Source organism: Meles meles, chromosome 21 (assembly GCF_922984935.1).
Source record: "Meles meles chromosome 21, mMelMel3.1 paternal haplotype, whole genome shotgun sequence".
Lineage (NCBI taxonomy): Eukaryota > Metazoa > Chordata > Mammalia > Carnivora > Mustelidae > Meles > Meles meles.
Genome location: NC_060086.1, coordinates 14725156 through 14745199, shown reverse-complemented (window position 1 = coordinate 14745199; position 20044 = coordinate 14725156). Strand labels below are relative to the sequence as shown.

The 20044-nt window shown below is 52.6% G+C and overlaps 1 protein-coding gene across 3 annotated transcripts in view; it reads right to left on the bottom strand.

The window, feature by feature from the left end:
* Positions 1–20044, bottom strand: part of CARD11 (caspase recruitment domain family member 11) — a 113801-nt gene that overhangs the window by 38577 nt on the left and 55180 nt on the right. For 2 of the 3 annotated variants that reach the window (XM_045994043.1, XM_045994045.1), the window contains exon 2: positions 3013–3146. In XM_045994043.1, coding sequence (XP_045849999.1) covers positions 3013–3019 — 7 coding nt within the window. In that variant the 5' untranslated portion in view covers positions 3020–3146. Of the gene's footprint in view, positions 1–3012; positions 3147–18052; positions 18112–20044 lie in introns of those variants that run through there. The other variant, XM_045994044.1, reaches the window with a different exon arrangement.

Sequence of the window (20044 nt, the reverse complement as noted above, 5' to 3'; positions counted from 1 at the left end):
GATTTGGAGTGGGAGAAATGGAAGCCCAGTCCCTCTCCTGGGCGGGGAATAGTACGCAGACAGCCCTGCCTCCCAGACACAAGTCCTGACCCCCGCCAGCCCTCTCGCTGACGAAGAGGATGGCTACCGGAGCTCCGCGGTGAGCCTGTGGTTTGGGGCGACGTGAACATGCCCACGGCAGCCACTCCTCCCTTGGGTTAGTATGGCCATTTCTACCCAAGAAGCAAAATGTACTTTCCTAGACTATTCTCAAAGACTCTATCTAAATCCTAAGCACTCGATTCAACCCATTAATGGAGCATGTGGCAGCCACTGCTGTGTCTGTCCTTGTCACCCCCCAACTCCTCCTGCATACAGAATCCTCAGGGCTCTCAGGAACTGAGTAGCCTGGGGCTTCAGGGAGGCTGGGCATCTTCTGAGCTGGGAGGAGCAAGGTCTTGTGCAGTCTCTACGAGTGGCTTCAGAAAAGGCACGTAGAGCACTTTATGACACCCACTACCTGTGGGAAAGCCTGCTGTGGGGGCACTTGGGTGCTTTTCCTTGATCTTTGACAGGGACACAGGAAGGAACACTGTCATCCAGTTTTGGGATGTTAGCAGGTGGAGGTGTGTGTGATGCTGGGAGTTGTGCAGCCATCCTGTGACCTGAGGACTCACAGAGGACAAAAGCTAACACCTGCAAGATGGCAGAGCAGAAAGATGGGGAGAACTTGGGTCCCTGATGTCCCCTCCTGGGCACTGAATTCACTAATACCAGACGCCGTCCACCGCTCCCCCCCACCACTGGACTACTTCATAGGCAAGATAATAAATGCCCTTTTCCCTGAGCCATTTTAAATTGGATCAACAATTACATCCACCCCAAACCTTCCTGCCTAGTGAACATATCTACCTGATACAAAGACTAGCTAAGGACAGTGAGTTGAGAACCAGGTGCTCACACAGGCAGACGCTGGTTACTGGGGGTCAAGGCATGTGCCCAGAAATTAGTTAAATTTCAAGCCAGGGAGACATGCAGGTCTGGATGGAGCAGAGAAGCATTTCTGGCCGCCCTTCACGGGCCGAGGGGGCAGAGCCAGGCATACCCAGTGCAACAGAAATGCCTCCTCCAGGGACTGGGGTGCCCTTTCCATGGCCTCTGCTGGGAAAAAGGAGAATAAAAACGAAGCAGGACATGACTAGAGCCAAGCCTTCCCCCTGGCAAAAGAAATGAAGGGGACCCTCCCACCTTACATGCAAGGGAATGACCGAGCCTCAATCTCGTGTCCACCACTGCCACCACGGTGCCCCGCACCCCTTTGCGAACGCAGGTCAAGTCAAACTCATGACAACTGCCTAGTTTTGTGAGTGTCCTGAGCCACGGGGCCACTCAGCAGACGCCATGGCCTCCACCACCAGCTGACAGTGATGAGCGCCCGTGAGCGCCGAGCGCTGGTCCCAGGAGCAGGGACGCAAAGGTGGTTCCCACGTGGTCCCTGCCCTTGGGAGGCAGCCACAGTTTGCTGGTGAGAGCCAGCTGCTGGCACAGATAGCTGCAGGGGTGTGTGAGGAGGGCTGCGGAAGAGAAGGGACAGAAGTGCCCCCCAGGCTGGGCTCCTACCCTGTGCCCGGTGTGCACCTGTTCCTTACTGTCATGGTCCGCAACCTAGAGCGGGGGTGGGGGCAGGATCATTCGTGTTCTATAGACACATCGTCTGGGCTGAATGGTGTTCCCTCGGATTAGGAACCATGACCCAGCCCATCTGTTCCCACTCCAGGGCCAAAGACCAAGGTGAGCAGGAATTCACCTCCGGGCCTTCCGGAGTGGCTGGAATAAACTTCGGGATTGGAAAACAGGCTGACTTGACCTGGTAGGCTTGGATGTGCAGGGCACATTCCCAGGCTTCCCTCCTCGGTGTGATCCCTCGAGAAAATAACCCTGTAGGGCAGGGGGCTTGTGCAAGGATGGCCCGGCAGGGATGGTGTGCATCCAAGCCGGAGGAAGCAGGCCGATGTCCTTAGGCAGGAGCGGGGATAAGCACCGCGTGCCTTCAGTGATGCCACGTGCTGAAGTGGCCAAGCGAGAAGCAGCAGCCTACCCCTGTCCTCGCTGATGAACCTCGGGGTGTGACGCGGGGACAGCGGCGGGTCACGGGAGCCCCCACAATATGACACTGTCCATGTCTCTAAAAAGGACCGCTGAGCTATGGTGTTAAGGATATACAGCAAAACCATACTGAGGAGCAAGGAATGGATAAAAACCAGAACGGTGGCTCCCATGCGGGGGGCAGCACCATGTCATTGTCCCCGGGAGACACCAGTGATACTGGGGCTTGGGGTGACGCTCAGCCGGGGACATGGTGCCCCCTGTATTATCGTCTCACACACACACACAGACACACACAGACGTAACTACATGAAGTATTTCATGGGTAAAAACTACAGATAGTGTAGCTAACCTCGAAGAAAAAACCATTTTGGACACGATTTCAGATCATTTCCTCCCCGTACACTTGGCCGTGACCCTGGACGTGCCTGACTCTGCCTGGTCTTCGGAGATGGATCTACCAGCAGCTGGTATCCAGTTCTGGGCAGTTTCCTTGAAAAGAGTTTGCCCAGAATCGTGCCCTCAGACGCTGAGGCCCTGACAGCCTACGGTGCTGGGTGGTCCTCCCTGCTCTATGCCACAGTCCTCACTGGGGGTCATGGGGGCTGGTGTTCAATCCTGAGTCAGAGCCTAGATCCCATGGTCCTTTTTATGAACAGTGGGAAAAGCAAGTTCAAGGGTCCTGGGGCAGGTTCTATGGGGAGGATCATTTTGCTCAGCTTTGCTCCTGCTGGCTCCCGGACTCTCGTCTTGACTGTGTCCTGGGCTCTTCACCAAACCTGCTCACTCACCTCTCTCTGCCTAGGACTTCCCCAACTGTTCCCCTGTCAAGTCTCAGGTAAGCCTCACTCAGCGTTTTTTTTTTGTTTGTTTGTTTGTTTGTTTGGGTTTTTTTTCCCAGTACAGGAGATAACATAAGCCAAGTACCTGGCATACAGTCGGTGCTCAGTAGACAGCAGCCGCCGTCCCGATATGGAGGTCCGACTTCAGAGCCTCCAGGCTGGCGCCTGGCCCTCCCCGAGCCAGTCTTCCTCGGGATCTAGAGCTGCGACGGCCAGAATCTATAAAAGGAAAGATAATCTGACTTGGCACAAGGGCAGAGGCTGGAGAGAGAGAGAGAGAGAACCACTTAAGCATCAGAGCAATGCCCTGCTTTGGAAGAAAAGGCCAGAAAATCCCGGGGTGCCCATCTCTCCCAGTGACAACGACACAGTGGACCGTGCCAGGAGCTGCTGGGGAGACGGGTTTTTGTCACAGCCCAGGGCCAGCCTGGAAGGTCAGGGGCCACAAGTCCTGAGCCCTCTGGGACTGGGGAGGAGGGCAGATGGTAGCTCTGAGGTTAGTCCTGGCCAAGGTGGAAGGTCTTCGCAAAGTCCTTGGCAGGAGTGTTTGCAGAGTGGAGACGTTCTGATCAGCCACAAATTCATTAGGTCAAAAGCGGCAAACCACAGTCCTGAGCCCAGAAGACTTCCCTTCCCTGTGAATTATGTCTTCAGCCCCCAGCACGCCATGGCTTTGGGTGGGAACACACCATGGCATGCACCGTAATTTCCCCAGGGTGGTGTTCCTTACGGTGACCTACGACGCCGTCGTCAGTGCCCAGCTCGGCCACTCCAGGAGCCCGGGAAAGGAGGGCCAGGGAGGCGGAAATGTGAGGCACAACCCCTGAGAAGGTGAGGTGGGGCCTGACACCTGTCCCGACGGCAGCTGGGATCCCGGGGGCGGGGGCTTTAAGCAGCTGCTCATGACCAACCGCTCTTATTCGGCAGTGACAAGGACCCTGGGACATCGCTGTTTAATCAGGAACTTGTTTGCTTTCAGCTTTGATGATTAATCACAGGTGACACCAGATCTCCCTGGGCTGATGGAAGCTTCTCTTGTCGGGCGTCCACTTGGATCAGAGTGAGCTGTCACAGGCCCTCTGCCCTGGGGAGGTGACAGTGACATGCTTCTCTGGAGGACACCATCTCCTTCATTTCCTCGTGGCCTCCCTGCTCTGTGGCTGGGAACAGGGGCACCACTGCCTGGCTCTGCAGGCGAGGGCCGGGGAAGAAGGGGATCTGCAGGGCGAGAGGCCCCAGCAGAGACCAGCAGGCCGATAAGCAAAGGCAAAGGGAAATTATACTTTCCTTACATTTGCATTTACAAGCAGGAGGACATGCATTTTTTTTTTCATAATCAGAAGAAAAGGCATTTACAAAATTAACTGTAAGAAAGATTTTAGTTACAAGAAAGGAAAACCGGATTTCCATAGGGTTGTACAGCTACCCAACATGTCAATGCAGGTTGGAAAAACTGAGACACAAGACAACCCGTAATGAGGCTGAACTTTCTATTTCTGCTGTTAGGGTTTTGACGACACCCTCAAGAACTTGGTCACAAGGTCGGAAAAACATACAGGACGTGTTTCTTCAGAGATTAGCGTATTGGTATAACATTCAACTGGTTGAAACACCATCCCTGAGGCTTATAGATTATTTACCATGTGCCAGGCCCTTGCTAAACACAACTAAGCAACCTCAAAAACTCTCCAAGATAGGCGGTATTATTCATATTATTATTGCTATCACCATCCCCATTTTATAGCCAAGCAAACCAAACCTGGGATAGGTTCAAGATCATATAATTAGCATGGAAGTCAGGATTTGGACCCAAGTTTCTCTGACTTACTTTTACTACCACACACAGCCCCCAGAATCACCTTTTATTTATTTATTTATTTAAAGATTTTATTTATTTATTTGACACACACAGAGAGAAATCACAAGTAGGCAGAAAGGCAGACAGAGAGAGAGGAGGAAGCAGGCTGTCTGCTAAGCAGAGAGCCCGATGCAGGACTCGATCCCAGGACCCTGAGATCATGACCTGAGCCGAAGGCAGAGGCTCAACCCACTGAACCACCCAGGCGCCCTAGAATCACCTTTTAAAAGAGACAAGTTTGCTTTTAGAAGGACTGGGAACCAGAAAATGTATGTACCTATATTCCCTGAAATAGCACTTTTATACGCAAACTTAAGAGAGAACTCAAACGCATTCTGAGAGGGCGGCTATGGGCTCAGGGTTAAAAAGAACAACGATTGCTTCTGGAAGTCAACTGCTTAGTGAGTTATTCGTGTGTTACTGAAACACAGTCGGCGCCCATTCGCCCTACGGTGAAGCTGTTTAATCGACAAGCAGAACTTGTACACACTGCATTTGTCACCTCCTACTGAAGAATAAACAGAGAGTCAAGAATCACTTGATGTTGGAGGAGAGTCTTCACGTGAAAGGAAGAGATCAAAAGCGACGAGTTGCTACGAAGAACTTGCACGAAGCAGACGATGCCGATTAAGAGAAAATTAAAAACAAAACCCAAAAAACGAGAACCCCACAACCTGATAATTAATATCCACTGAAATTAAATAAGATATTGCATCTATAAAACAATAGTAGGATGCTATGAAAAAGGAAGAAAGAACGAGAGGGAGTTCTTGGCAATTAAAAAATTAAATACCAGAAATGTATCAATAGAATGTTTGGAAGACAAATTTGAGGAAATCTTCCAAAAAAGTTAATAAAAAGTTAAATGGAAGAAAGATAAGAAATGGTGGGGGAAATGAGGTTAATTTAGGTCTAATATCCAATTAATAGAAATCCTGCAAAGAGAGTGCAGAGGTTATGTTCCCTTTCTTGTCTAGCTTTTGGGGCTAGAATGTAAAGTTAGGGATGAAATTATCAGAGAAATAATATTAGAGGAGTTTCCCGATGCAAGACCACGAGTCCTCAGATTTAAATGGCCCTTTGGGTGCTCATTGCCATCAGTGGATAAAGAACCTTCTCAGAACCTCCTTGTGAAATCTCAGGTCATCAGGAAATAAGAGAAGACCCTAAAAGCTTCCAGAGAGGACAAATCAGGTCATAGGAAAAGGACTAGGAGTAAGTTTGGCATCCAACATTTCGATAGCAATACTGGAAGCTAGGAGACAATGAAGTGATGCCTTCACATTTTCGATGGAAAATATTTTTTAACCCAGAATTCTATTAAACTCCCCCCCTCCAAACTATAGGCAGGAAAATAGAATGATACTGTTTTCCAAAAGGCAAAGACTCTAAATACTTATTTATTTATTTTAAAGATTTGGTTTATTTATTTGTCAGAGAGAGAAAAAGAGAGAGAGAGAGAGAGAGAGAATGAACAGGCAGGGGGAGTGGCAGGCAGAGGGAGAAACCATAGAGCCTGATACAGGACTCCATCCCAGGACCCTGGGATCATGACCTGAGTCTAAGACAGAAGCTTAACCAACTGAGCCAACAAGGCTTCCCGACTCTAAACATTTATTTCCCATGTACCGTTCCTTAGGAAGCTACTAGAGGGTATGTTCCAGTAAAATGAAGGGAAAAAAGCAGTAATGAGGAAGGTATGGAGTTCAGAAAACAGAAAAACTGGACAAAGCAGCAAGGAAAATTCCAGGATGAGAGAGAGGGGGTAAGAAGGAGCTAGCCAAGATTATGGCAGGATCATGGAGGGCCCATTAGCAGGAGGTGGCCAGGGGGAAAACGGAATGGTCATCTGATATATTTCACAATTTAGGAAGTAATATTGTCAGGTAAATGACAGGCCTGTGAGTCAGATGGAAAAATAGTGAAGGATAGGCACATTAAAAAAAAAACAACAAAAAACAAAAACAGAAAACAAAACCCTCAATAAATGAAAAAAAAAAAAAAAAAGGCAGTATTAACTCCAGGAGAAAACAAAAAGGTAAGAAAGGACATCATCACAGCATACAACTTGCCCCCAACATAAACAATGTTTCCCTAGTGATAATAATGTAACATATAAAACTGTGATCTAAATGCACGGAGAGGATGGAGGAAGGGGAGAGGAGTGGAGTGGGGTACTCAGAAAAGAGGGCTAAATGCTCTTCTAATTCTTTATTGACATACTCTAAGAGTATGTCAATAAAGAATGCCTTGAAGAGGCTATATCTGAAAATAGCCATGCAAACCTGTTACTTAGAAATGAGGTAAGTAACAGAAGAAAACAACAATGAAGAATCAGAAGTGCTTGCCTCTGGGGATCAGAATTGGGAACAGATGTTTTTATTATAAGCCTACTTTACATTGCGATTCCGCATGACATGTCTTATCCTGGCAAATAAATGAGCAAAAATTAACATATGTCAGTAGCTGGAAATACAGACGATACATTTAAGTATAAAGAATCAAAGAGTTATCTCCATTCTCTGTGCACTTAACACAGTCTACCTTTCGCAGTGTTTGTCGGACAGCTCCCCTGTCCATACACTGAAGTGCTGCCTGTGTGTTTCACAGACGTCGCCTCGCTTCCCAGGAGCTCCGTTAGGTAGGTTTTATTATTCTAGGTTTTATTATTCCCACTCTGTGAGGACAAGGTAGGATCAGAGAGTTAAATAATGGGGTGAGATCCCACCAGCCACTAAGCAGCCGAACAAAGATTTCAACTCAGCCCTCATTGATTCCGACTCATCTGATGTTAATTAAACTAGCGATGGTCACAACTAACATTTATTAAGCATAACAGCGATGCTTCATATGCATCTATGCTAATTAGCATCTATGCTAATCCAGCAATTGATTCCTGGCTCCCTGGGCTCTCTATCTTTCTCTTTATGGCTTTATTCCCTCATTCTCCGGGAGCACATCCTCTAATAGCTGTCTACGAAAATGTCCATTGTGTAGCTCTAGGCAGATGCTGTGCTAAATGCTCCATGTGGATTATCTCTTTTCCTACAACACACTAGAAGGCACGTACCACTGTCACCATTTTATAGAAGAGAGGCTCAGAGAGGCTCAGCGACCTGCCACACTTCTGTCTCATCTCCCATAGAACTCAGCATGACGACTTACTCTTAGGAGCTATTCAATATATATTGGCTGCGTGAATAAATAAAAATCATATCCTGAATAAAATAAACAAGAAGCTACTACTATTTCAAATCCACGGAGTGCCCAGCCCTTTGGAAAAGAGCCCTGTTTGTGGGACAGACACCTCCTCTCTCTAAGAGCTGCCCAGGGGCAAAGCTCTGGAACGAGAAGGGGGTCAGCAGTCAGTCAAATAGATGTATCTCGGCTTAATTGATTTGCAGGGATGATTGGAGTGAGAGGCTTGAGATGGAGGGTTTCATTATTCCAAAGAAACCTCCATTTAATTGAAAGGATTTCTGGCAAAAAAAAAAAAAAAAAAAAAAAAAAAAGATTATTTAAAGGATGGTCTATGGCTTGTGAGAAAGGGCCGAGAAGCTGGTCCAGCTGCACATGTTCATAGCCCTGGAAATGAAGCTTTATAGAAAAGGACCAGAACGCCTCCCCACCCCTCCTGTGGCCCTCGCCCTCGCCCTCTGTAGTCCCCATTCCTATAAAAAGGACACATAGAGAAACAGGAAGAAAAATTCCCCCTACAGGATTCTTCCCTGGGATGCCAGGTAACTTTCTAACCTATCTCCTTCAGCTCATTCAACAGAAATATTGAGAAGATAGTATTCCCCATCAATTAACATGTGTATAGCAATCAACAGAGCTTCCCTGATACGTATTTTGAAAGCAGCAATTATCGTTTTAAATTCGCAGTGGAGTGGCAGACACCACTGGCTGCCTACCTAACATCCTTTCTCAACACAGTCCCAATTTTGTGGGGAGCCTCGAACAACTATGCTTACAGCCTCTCTGGCAGCTAGATGGGACACAGTTCTGGCCAATGAGATGGAAGTAGAAGTTTCTGGAGATGTTTAAAGGGCTCTGTAGAGGCGTGGGGCAGAATTGGGGCAGAATCGAGGCAGAATCAGGGCAGAAAAGCCTTTGATTTGTTCTTGTCTTTCTACCTGGAGTGTGGATGCAATGTTCAGCTGCACAGCAGCTATCTTGTGAGCATGAAGACAAAGGTCACACTCTAAGTATGGCTGTGAAGGATTTCACAATAGGATGCCACAAGCACTTTGGGTCCAAGCTTAACCTCTGAATTCTTGGTTCATGAGAAGAATAAAATCCCTACTATGCACAAAACTGATTTTGTTTCAAACAAAGGCAATCCAAGCCTCCTAAGAAAGTCCTATGAGCCCTAGCCACAGACTTCTGAGGCCCACAATCTGACCGCTTCTTCCGTTGGTGCCAATTCCTTTTTTTCTAGATCCAAAACCAGAGTAAGCAAGAGATCAGTAAGGACCAAGGACCTCCCACGAGCAGAGTGCCCTCCAAGGGGTCGGCGGCCTGTGAGGAGATAAGGCACAGTCCAGGACATGTGACGAGCAGATCCTGCCTCAGACCCTGGGCCATGATTTTCAACCTTTTCAGCCTCGAGTCATGTCTCCAGCCTCCACCACGTCCACTGGAATCTCTCCGTTCTCTCATTCAGCCCTCATTCTTCCACAGAATCCCACCGTCCCCCCGGTCCCCATCAACCCCTGCTCACATGACAGCCAAGCTCCTTGCCGTCATTCCAGAGCACCGCCAACCTCCCCTGACCATCTCCTCGGGGACCAGGCCACCCATAATCACACCTGGAGCTCCTCTAGGGGCTTCATTCATCTACTTTCAGGTAACCCGGGCAAAGGGCCTATGGTTTCTGTGAATAAAATTGGGTCGACCTGGTATCTTTTAGGAAGGAAGAAGGGAGGCATCAGTAGATATGAGGGCTCGGGGTTGGTGGGGAGTACGAGGCATTGACTGAAGCCAGAGACCGAAAGCACGGCGAGCACCACCCCTTCCCCGTCCCCAGGCCTGCCACACACCCCACCTTCTCCTGCAGCTTCTGACATGCACTGTGTCAGAACTTGGGAAGGGCACACACCTCTTGCATTAGCAAAGGATACTGCCCCCCTCCAGCTGCCGTTTTCCCATCAGCGCTGCACAGCGCTTTTGAAAAGAAGCACTTCCAGGAAAAACAGGTTTAAATTGTTCTGAAATGTGTATCCATTCATTGCATTGGCTCGTCAGAAGCACCTGGATCCCGGAGCCTGGCACACAGCGCTCCCGCTGTGCTGACGGTCTCCAGGAGCTGGGGCTGGGCCATTTGACCAAACCTGGGAAGCATGGTCTTGCTCCGGGGCCGGCCAGGGAGAGCCCCGGCCTCGGTGATCCGGAAATGCCGTTCTCTCCCAAGTGGGCCTTGGAAGCCTGGTCAGCAGATGGCCTTTGCCACGGGCACGGTGATGTCACGGCACCCACCAGCCAAGTCCAGCCCTGGAGCCCTCTGTGCTTTCAAAGACAGACCCTCTGCTTTATCCGGGTGCCCAGTCTTCACTGTTCAGCTGCCGTTTTGTTCTCTGGGTTGGGAGAAACTCCGAGCGTCCACGGGCCCCCTCTGAAGGCTTCACGCTGAGACCTGGTTTGCAGTCACTCTAACATGGGGCGGATTTTCAAAGAACATTTGCTAAAGTAACAACTCTAATGGCCTAAGGTATTATGATAAGAACATTCCGTTGTCGCAGAACTGTGTTCAGTCGTCGGTTAGCCAAGACGCCCTGGATAACGGCTGGCGGTATGGCCAGCCCAGGGGGCTGCCCTGCCCCGATCTCTCCCAGTGGTACCCAAGTCCCTGCTGTGGAATGGACCCACATTCCTGTGCTCTCCACCTGGGTTCGCCATCACCCATTTACACACTCGCTGTGATTCCTTGAGAGGGCTTGTGTGATGCTCACAGTGAGTGTCAGGCACATGCCGCCGGCCTGTGGTGTGCTCTCCACGCATCTGCCTGATGAGCGAACAAACGGGGCTCCTTCCAGAGTCTGGCCTTCATGCCTGGGGTTTCTACTGTGCAGAAACAGGACACAGAGTGCATTTTGGTGCATGAATCGTAAGGAGACTTGATTCCAGCCCAGGAGAAGCGGAAGGAAACCACGAGTTCCTTTTTGATTTGGGGAATGGGGAGGCGGGTGGGAAGGGAAGGGATCAGACGTGGGGCAGACACAGCCCTAGACCAGATCCTGCATGAATGGACTCCTGCCCCTGGGCTGGCAGGTGAGTGTGTGCGGTGAGAGTTTTCTGAGTGAAAAGGTTGGGCCCTTGCATTTCACAGAAAAGGTCACCAGCGTCATCGAGTAAGAGCAGCCAGGAATGAGGCTGGAGGGTTCTGTGCAAGCCACATCTGGACCTTAAATCTTCCCCCTTTTACCTCGTCCTGATGTCACCTGGTTGGTTCTGCAACCTTGGGGGGAGTGCGAGCCCAGGTCAGAATGGCAGAAAGGTAAGGAAGCCTGTAGGTTCTCGGGAAGGGGTAGGAAGGAAGAGGAAGGTAGGAAGGGAGCAGGGCTGGGAAGAAAGAGGAAGAAGGAAGTCCTGGGTGGCAGGTGAGCCTCTGCTTGGAGAACGCAGATCTGAGGCACAATGTGGTGATCGGCCAAGGGAATGAGGAGGGGGCCACGTGGGCCACACTGCCGCTCCGATGGACTTATCTCCGGGGCCCAGGGCTGGTCTGCAGCCTCACCAGCATGCTTTGAGGCCCCGGCAGCAAGGTGGTCTGGGCTCTCTCTTTTACCTTTCGAAGGTGCACAGAACACAGACTCCGAAGCCATGCGGTAAACAGCCGAAAATGCATTTGTATTTTCGTGGGGCTGTGCCTTCCGTGAAATATCACGAGAACCGGTAACTCAGTGACTTCTGAGCACGTTGCCACACGTTTGACTAGGACTCTGCCAATGACTTCAATCAGGGAGCAGGCTGGTATCTAGAAGCATGCAGATTTCAGGTTTCCTCCTGCGGGAATAGAGAGGTGGCTTTGGGGGCAGGGTGTCCCTGCCTCCGGCTTTTTCCGATGCTTCTACCACGGTCTGAGTGGAACGCCAACAAGTGAAACCAGGGGTCGCCTCTGCTGCGGAAGGGCAGCCCCTCAGAGGCCTGAGGCTCCTGCTCTCCCGAGGGGCTCCCACAGACGTCTTCTCGAAAGGCCTCTGGGGCTGGTGGGAACACTGAGGCAGGAAGCAGCATGGTATGTGGACCTCAGACTTTCTTATTTTCACCCCGTGGTGTTCGAGGCTTGAGGTCAGAGCTGTACTTTCTCTGACCTCAGTCCCCTGGACAGGTCTGCAGGCAACAGCAGCAGAAGAGACAGAGGGAGGGGCCTTTGCTAGATGTGCGGTCTCTGCAGACGTCTTCGGGGTACGCCTACAGAGCTGGGGCACTGGGGTTCCATATGCAGGAAACCTACGTGCAAGGAGGGTGTAGAGCCTGTCCTTGAGAGGTCGCAGTGCACCGTGCTTGTCGATGTCAAGTGACATCCCCCCCTTCCTGGAGAAATGGCATCCGCACATAAAGGATCAAGGAATTCTGCTCTAAATAAACTGAAAGTCTAGGCAAAAAAGATCTTTGCATAAGGAACTAACACTGTGTGTCCTAGCGGAAAGCATCTAATGTTTTTGTTTTTAAAGATTTTATTTATTTATTTGATAGACAGAGATCACAAGTAGGCAGAGAGGCAGGCAGAGAGAGAGGAGGAAGCAGGCTTCCCGCTGAGCAGAGAGCCCGATGCGGGGCTCGATCCCAGGACCCTGAGATCATGACCTGAGCCGAAGGCAGAGGCTTAACCCACTGAGCCACCCAGGCCCCCCGGAAAGCATCTAATCTTGAAGTGGGGATCCTGGGTGTGAATTCCAGCTCTGCCGTTTGCTGCTGTGTGGCCTTAGGCATGTTGCTTAACTTCTCTGAGCCCCTCCCCCAACCACCACCACCATTTCACGGTCTGTAGACTTGGACAAGCAGCGCTAACATCTTAGGACTGCCGCTGTGCACACGGTAGGCACTTAATCAATATCACTTAATCTGGCCCTTTGGAAGCCAACAGCAAACTCTGGCTAGAAACAGGGTCTCTGCTGGATGTCCCATGTAATCACCTCCATGCCAAACAGAACTTAGACAAAAACACCAAAGATCTGTCTTCAACCATTTTGTCTGGGCTGCCGGTTTGCCTCTCACCGGCTCAGCGTTGTTGGCATCTCCTTATGTCCACTGTGCTGCTTAAGGCCTCTGGGAAGGGATCCCTCTCTTTTCTTCCCCGGTCCACCCTGCGGTCCAGACAGGAGCTTGCACAGATGGGCGTTTAATATTTATAAAGGGATTGATTTCCAATGCATAAGCGCGCTCTCACTTTTCCTCGTTTTAGCTGCCTCCCGTCGGCGGGGGAAGACTTTGTGTCTGCAGACGTGGTGCGGGTCTTCACAACAGCCTGCGGACGGGCTCATACGTCCTTCGTTGGCACCGGCTTGCTTTGCTGTGTCTGCAGTTTGGATCTCAGTGCCCATCTCTCTTGGCCTCTCAATCAGTCATGGATCAGAAGTCTAGAATCCACACTCTGTCCAATTTCTGACCTGCAGGGACAGAGCTCTCTTGTCACAACCCACCCCGACTGGGTGAGTTGCGGCAAAGCCAGCTGGCCCCACATTCTGTCGGGAAGAACACGACATCAGTCACTTTTTGCAGGGTGCTCCTTCCCCGGGGCACCGCCCAAGTCTGCAGGGCCGTCTGCGTCACCGCGGACAGCCCGTGCTAGCCACCAGCATGCTACAAATCTGTTCAGTGTGGAATACTCCTTCTTGGAAAATCGCTAACCCCGTACCAGCCGGCACTCTCTGGAGCCTCACTCAGTCCTGTGGGCGGTCACTAGCTGACCTTCAGGGACACGTTCCTGGACGAAACTGGGGGTGTCTGACATGCAGTGGGCACTCGTGCACTATTGGGGGAGGGGGAAGAATGGAGCAGTGACAAAACCCACAACGACGGCCGGGGTGGAGGCGGGCAGAGTGTCAGAAAAGATGGCTACGGTGCAGAAGGGCTGGAAAAACCACCCTCTGCAAATTCAGCGTGTCCCACGGAGGGCGTCAGTCACCTAATCTAGGATTACGCTAGACCAGGCTCGCGCTTCCCAGGAGAAAAGGGACAATCAAGACTCCGGTGATGGAAAGCTGCGGGACGCGTCTGTGGTTGTTAGTTTCAACTGGGTGGCAAAATGAGAGTGGTGTCTTGCCGCTCAGCACAGTTGCTCGCTCACAAAGGACTCCCGGGCAAACCGCGGCCTCCGGAGCCTTCTGGGACCAATGACCCAGTTTGTGGGGGTTCCAGATGCCTGATTTGTTCCATTCCCTTCCTTCTGCGCATCTCGAAACGTCACCATTTATTGCAGACATGTTGGGGAGAATACGTTCGGTGCCTACCTCCAGCACTCTTGTTCCCTTCCCCAGGTTATTGTAACAGATTATTCTAACGACAAGCGACGGGCACAGAGGTGAAATTCAAACCAGTCAGATTTCCTGTGCTAGGGGGTCTGCCCAGAGATGGCAAGGTGGGGGGGGGGGGGGCGGTAAGCCAGCTACAGTGTATTAATTGAGGAACCACTATGTTGGGAGCAAAATAAGTTTGTGCGTCCAATGAAACATCAGGCTTCAGGGAGGGAGAGAGAAGCAGGAAAGGACCCAGAAAGGGTCCCTTTACTCACAATTAACTGCAAAATAACCAGCTCCCCCACGCATCAGGGCCCCTCCTTTCCACAGCCCCTGCAGCCTCACATTTCAATTAGCCCTCTGTTTTCTGGCCCCCTATCACCTCGGATAATCAAGGGCTGGCAGTAATTAATTGTGATAATGTGCTCTGGGGCAGAGCCAACCGTAGCTCAGGAAGGAAGGCCAGAGACGCTCCTGTCCCCAACATGCCCGCAGACGGGGGCTGCTCAGGGTTCGGGCCGCACAGGTCTCGGGGTGGGCAAGGGTGGCAGGTAGAGACCCTCGCAGGCCAGTGGGCGGCTTCTAGTGTCTGCGACATCGTGGCGCCGAGCAAGGGTCCCCCCACTTCCACCTCCCTTCCTGGTCCTCACCGCCCCGAGCCCTCCAAGCCACCGACTCCAGAAATAAAGACATTTATACGTACAGTGGGATACGATTCAGCCACGAAACGGAACAGGGCGCTGATCTGCGCTATACCACGGGCAAACCTTGAAAACCTCACACAGAGGGAAAGAAACCACACCCGAAAGGACCACGTGTTGGGTGATCCCGTTTATGTGCCGCGTCCAGGGGAGGGAAATCCACAGACACGGAAACGAGGTGGGCGACAGGCTACCAGGGGATGGGGGCTGGCGGAGATGGAGGGGTGATCACTAGCAGAGAAGCGGTTTTATTCCGGGGGTGCTGGAAAAGGCTTCGGAGCTAGGGGGAGGGTGTGGCTGCAACACGGGGAGAGTGCGGGATGCCACTGAATAGTTCCCTTCCAAACGGGGGTGCGCCTGAGTGGCTCAGTCAGGTAAGTGTCTGCCTTCTGCTCAGATCATGATCTTGGGGTCCTGGGATCGAGCCCTGCGTGGGATTCACCACTTAGCAGAGAGCCTGCTTCTCCTTCTCCCTCTGGGCTTTCTCTCTCTCTCAAGTAAATAAGGTCTTTAAAAAAAAAATAAAAAGGGGTGTTGAGGTTATGTGAACTTCACCTCCATCCATCAAATCAGATCAAATAAATAAAAACAGCTACAGGGGCCGCCTGGGTGGCTCAGTGGGTTTTGGCTCAGGTCATGATCTCAGAGTCCTGCGATAGAGCCCCACATCGGGCTCTCTGCCCAGCAGGGATCCTGCTTCTCCCCCCCTCTCTCTCTGCCTGCCTCTATGCCTACTTGTGATCTCTGTCTGTCAAATAAATAAATAAAATATTAAAAACAAAAAACAAAAAACAGCTGCAGTTTCTGGACTATCAACTCTGATGAAGAAGTAAGAGACCTGGGGCCTGGTGGTGAGGTGGGGGGGACCTGAGGGTGGGTAAGGGGCCGGGTCAACCCTCCCCGCGGCGCCCAGGCAGCCCTGGGAATCAGGAGTGACATCTGCTGGAGGGATGCTGCATGCAGGAAATGCAGGACAAGGCCCAAGGGAGGCAGAGGCAGCAGAAGCAGCCGGGGTGCGTGCGGGTTTGTAGAGGACGAGGGCGGAGGAAAGGGAAGAGGAACTCAGGGTTTTTAGCCCCCACAGGGGGTTAAATAACCCACAGGTGCACGGCCCAGGAATGGGACGGACGCGGGTGGGGGTGGGCTCCGGCCGGGGGTGGGGGACGGGAATGGGAAAGTGCGGTCCGGCCAGGAAAGGCTGCTTCCGTGAAGGCGTCCGTGGGACCATCACGTCCTGGGAGCGACCGCTGGCAACTGGCACATGAACCTGATCGATTTCCCGTAGGCCAGCTCACCTGTGTTAAAAAGCCACCAGGCAGCTTGAAACGTAAAAGACACGGAGGGAAACTCACATTTTCCACTCCTCTGTGCGGGATAAGGGGGTAGATGGGACGAGAATGTTGCAAAGCGTCTTAACACACCTGGCTTTTCCTTGTAAGGAGAGTTCTGTCTTGTGTGCGTCTCTCCTTTTTAACGATCTATTATGTAAGAATGTCTTTAAATGAATCTGCCGGGGCTGGAGGCTGGTGGGTGTCTCTTTTCACTTTCTCCCCTCCTGGGCACTGGCAAACACCACCCGTGTTTTTCTGATGTTCTCTATGCTTCCTACACAGTGGGATGGAAACATTTCCCCAGCCTCCGAGAGCAGCAGGGGCAGGAATCTGGGGATCTCCACACTCAGAGATCATCACTAGCTTCTGTCCATGAAAGCGAAAGCTCGTAAATCAGATGCAACCAGAAAGCTCTTGTGTTTTTTTTTTTGGGCTTGTGTCAAATGACTTGATCACATATAATTAAATAAGGCGCCTGTCAAAACTGCACCCAGACACGGGAAATCAGGACGGACTGGAGGGCTGTTAGGAACAAGTGTGGATTGCTGGGGACAGGGGAACAGGCTGATTTTGTGAGTCTCTCTGGGCCTGTGCAGGGATCTGGGAACAAGTCCGTCTGCAAAGCCAGGCTTGAAGGCCAGCTGCCTGGCGCTCTCTGCGATTGTCACTGGCCAGGCGGGCCTTCGTCCTCAGGCCAGGAGACTTCTCCATGGAGGAATGGCATCCGCTGCGAGACTTTGAGACACCCCCGTGCTTACACCGTCTCTCGTTTTCAAGGATGCCTCCTAGACCTCCCTGCCTTCTTTCTAACCCGTGATGTCAGTTTGACCCCCTCGAGGTATGACTGTCTGATAAGCACAAGAGACCAGGGGCTGCAAAAGTTTCAGCCCTGCAGGACCTAAGGGATTCTTGAAGCCTTTTAGTAGGAAATGAGGAACCTTCTCTGAGGCCCTGGGGAGATGCTGGTGGGGTGGGGGCAAGGGGTGGGGGGACTTCCCCTTGGGCCCTGGCCCTTCTGCCTCCTAGAAAAGTCATTCATGCCCTACTGTGTTTTCCCACCCTGTGTTCTGGATCAAAGTTCTCTCCCCTAGCTCACGCTCCAGCTTCTCTCTCTCTCTCCCTCTGTGTTGGCTACGGGCAGGGGTTGGACCCCGGGTTCGCATGCTGATGGACCCTCGGCCACAGGTTCTTTCTTTGCACATGTTATCTTCCTGGAGCTCGGAAGAGGCTGCTAGGAGCTCCTTCGGAGGGTGGGGATCCCGGGAGGGCAAGACTGTGGGGCTTCTGGCTGCCAACCCCTCCAGCGGGGAGCCTGGGCACCTCTCTGTGCATTCACGTCCACTCCTCTGCCCTTGCCTCCCCCTCCCCACGTTGGAAGAAAGTCAAAACAAACAAACAAACAAACAACAACAAAACCCAGCACACAATAACGGGAGTGCTCTGGTCCAAATTGACCAGGCATTTATCGAGGGCTTCTCTGAGCTCTGTTCCACGCTCTGTGCAGTCAACATGACAGCATCAAAGAGTCGCCCCAGCACCAGCGGCCGGGAACCACACCGTGTTGTTTAAGAAGTTCAGAAATGGATAGGAATATGCGTGAAGCCGTGAGACACATGCTGTGGACGAGAGCAAGAGGGAGGAGGTGGGGGATGGGGGGTCGCCCAGCAGCCCCCAGTCTGCTGCAGAAGCTCTCCCTGACAAGGACACAGATTCCCCAGCTCCGCACCCACATGGCTCCGAGCAAAAGGACCGGCCAGTTGGAAAATATACTCACGTGCTTGCAAACTAGCTCGGTCCCGGTCTGCCTAGAGGGGACTCTGTGTGGTCCCCTCCAACTCCCTCTCCTCCGGTGCGTGGCCTACAGGGCCCCCAGAAAGTGCTGATGCTGCAGGGAGCCAGCGGCCTCCCCCGGAAGCCCACACAACACCCCCTCGGAGGCCGCCTCTAATTTTAGCAGGGGCAGAGGTGGGGGCTGGGGGGCTGCATACTTCCCTTTTTATTTTTGTTCTGAGCAGAGTCTGTGGGTGACTTTCCACCGAGGGGGAGGCTGGGAGACGCGGAGGGGACGCTGCTCTCTCTGGCAGGTGGGGCCGCGTCTGCCACTGGGACGCAGAGAGGATGGGGGTGCCGCAGTGGAGGGAGGAGGGGCCGGGAGTCTGGCATCACTCGTGCTCTCCCCTCCTGCTGGCCCCTGCCAGCACCTCACCAGGGACACCGCCGTCTCCTGCCTGTGACCTAGGCCAAGGAGAAGCCTGGCTGGCCTAGAACATTCCAGGGAAGATTGTTCCGCAAGTCTCATATCAAGCTGCCCAGAGTCAAACTGCCCATCCTACTCTTTTCTCCTCCAGACATCCCGGCGTCCACGGCAGGCGACTGACCCGGCTCCCCTATGCCTCTCTGACCACCCGTGTCTCTGCCTTCGTACCCTGCGGGCTGCCCGGCGCGGGGGTGGGGGGGCTCTGATCACCCCATTCCCCTGGGGGAACCCAGGGCCATGTCCTCTCGGGGAAGTGGGGGCAACGGAAGCCGTGGGTGGACGGGTCCAGGTGACGCTCGCACACGCCGGTGACCCAGCAATGCCGGCCCGCCCCCTTCCTAGAAGCTCCCCTCCCCGCCTCCACACCTGGATGAGCGTCCCCGCCCAGGCGCCCCGGCCCCACACGGCAGAGCCCCACACCGCTTCAGCTTCCCTCCTGTGTTCCAGCCTGTGTGGATCGCTACAGAACTTTCTGGACCTTCTCCCCTGTCCTAAAATACTGCGGTGAGATCAGGAAGCCCCATGCATTGTAAGTACCCAGTTCAGTGAGTTCTGAAAAGAAGACCCCCTTACCACCAGTTAAGAAGTGGAACGTGGCCAACACCCTAGAAAGTTCCTTCACAGACCTTTCCATCCTGTGTTCCCACCCTCAGGGGTCACCAGTCCTGGGATTTCTGTCACCGAAAGACGGAAAAGCATGTCACGCACTGTTTAGGACCTGGCTTGCTGTGCTCAGCACGTCGAGGGGCATGCGTTTGTGGCACGGGTCACGGGCTTGTGCGTCCCACGCCTCTCAGTGGACATTTGGGTGGTGTCCCAAGTTCACTTGTTGGGGACATTCTCGCACAAATCTTCATATGGACATGTGTTGTCCTTTCTTTGGCATAAATCCCTGGGATTAGAATTGCTGGTCATGGCGTCGGTGTACCGTCAGCTCGGTAAGAAACCGCCCCTGTTTTCCAAGGTGGCCGTGGGGTCCTGTCCTCCAGCCCAAGCGGGTGAGTGGTCACACACAGAAGCCAAGGGTCAGGGAGCCCATGCACGGAGCTCACTCGGGTCAGCCTCTGGGCACGGAGGGTGGGCTGGGTCTGCAGGGCACCCTCTGAGCCCTCGGGGTCTCTGCTGTCACATGGGGACAATGACCGTGCCAGCATCACTGGGGGCGTGAGGATGAAAAGGCGAAGTTTGGAGAACACGAGAGCTCAGCGCCTACATGTGGTCAGCACTCAGGGCTGGACACGGCTGATCTCCCGTCAGGGATGGCCCAGCCTCCCTCCTGAGGACAGAAAGGGGTTTGCAGCATCTCCTGGTCATGCTCCCGTGTTTAAGGTGCTGATGGCGTCACCGCTGGGTGAGCGGAAAGGAGGAAGAAGGAGGTGAGCATGTCCCCCTCTCTGAGCAGGGGACGACCTTCAGAAGAACCTCCTAGGGACAGCTGGGTCCGTCTTCTCCCGGTTCTCATCCTCCAATTCTGAAAGCCGAGCCCTACTCCAACGCCACAGAAGGGAA